The sequence below is a fragment of the Penaeus monodon genome, chromosome 15 (assembly GCF_015228065.2).
Source record: "Penaeus monodon isolate SGIC_2016 chromosome 15, NSTDA_Pmon_1, whole genome shotgun sequence".
Lineage (NCBI taxonomy): Eukaryota > Metazoa > Arthropoda > Malacostraca > Decapoda > Penaeidae > Penaeus > Penaeus monodon.
The window spans coordinates 16,173,189-16,173,438 of record NC_051400.1 but is presented as its reverse complement, the minus strand read 5'-3'; the positions used below and the strand labels follow the sequence as shown (position 1 = coordinate 16,173,438).

Below are 250 nucleotides of genomic sequence, written 5' to 3'. Positions count from 1 at the left end.
TACTTACATGGAATTATACATGCGTTCTCCATTTGGACCAATCTGTTGATTCTGCAACCGAGTCTTAACAAGGTCGAGAGGGAAGACACAGGTGACTCCCACAATACCTGCGATACCACCATTGAGAATTTTGGGCAATAATCTGAAAAAAAGGGAAATATAAAACATGAAAACCTATTTTCTTTTTATAAAATGAACGACTTTTGGCTGTGTTTTTACACATAGAGTATTCTGATCTTTCGGCTTTACT

At 36.8% G+C, this 250-nt stretch overlaps 1 protein-coding gene across 1 annotated transcript in view; it reads right to left on the bottom strand.

Annotated features, from left to right (window-relative positions):
- Positions 1–250, bottom strand: part of LOC119581787 (mitochondrial glutamate carrier 1-like) — a gene marked incomplete in the record, with an annotated part of 16,178 nt that overhangs the window by 10,421 nt on the left and 5,507 nt on the right. Inside the window, 1 exon segment of the mRNA XM_037929916.1 lies at positions 8–142. Coding sequence (XP_037785844.1) covers positions 8–142 — 135 coding nt within the window.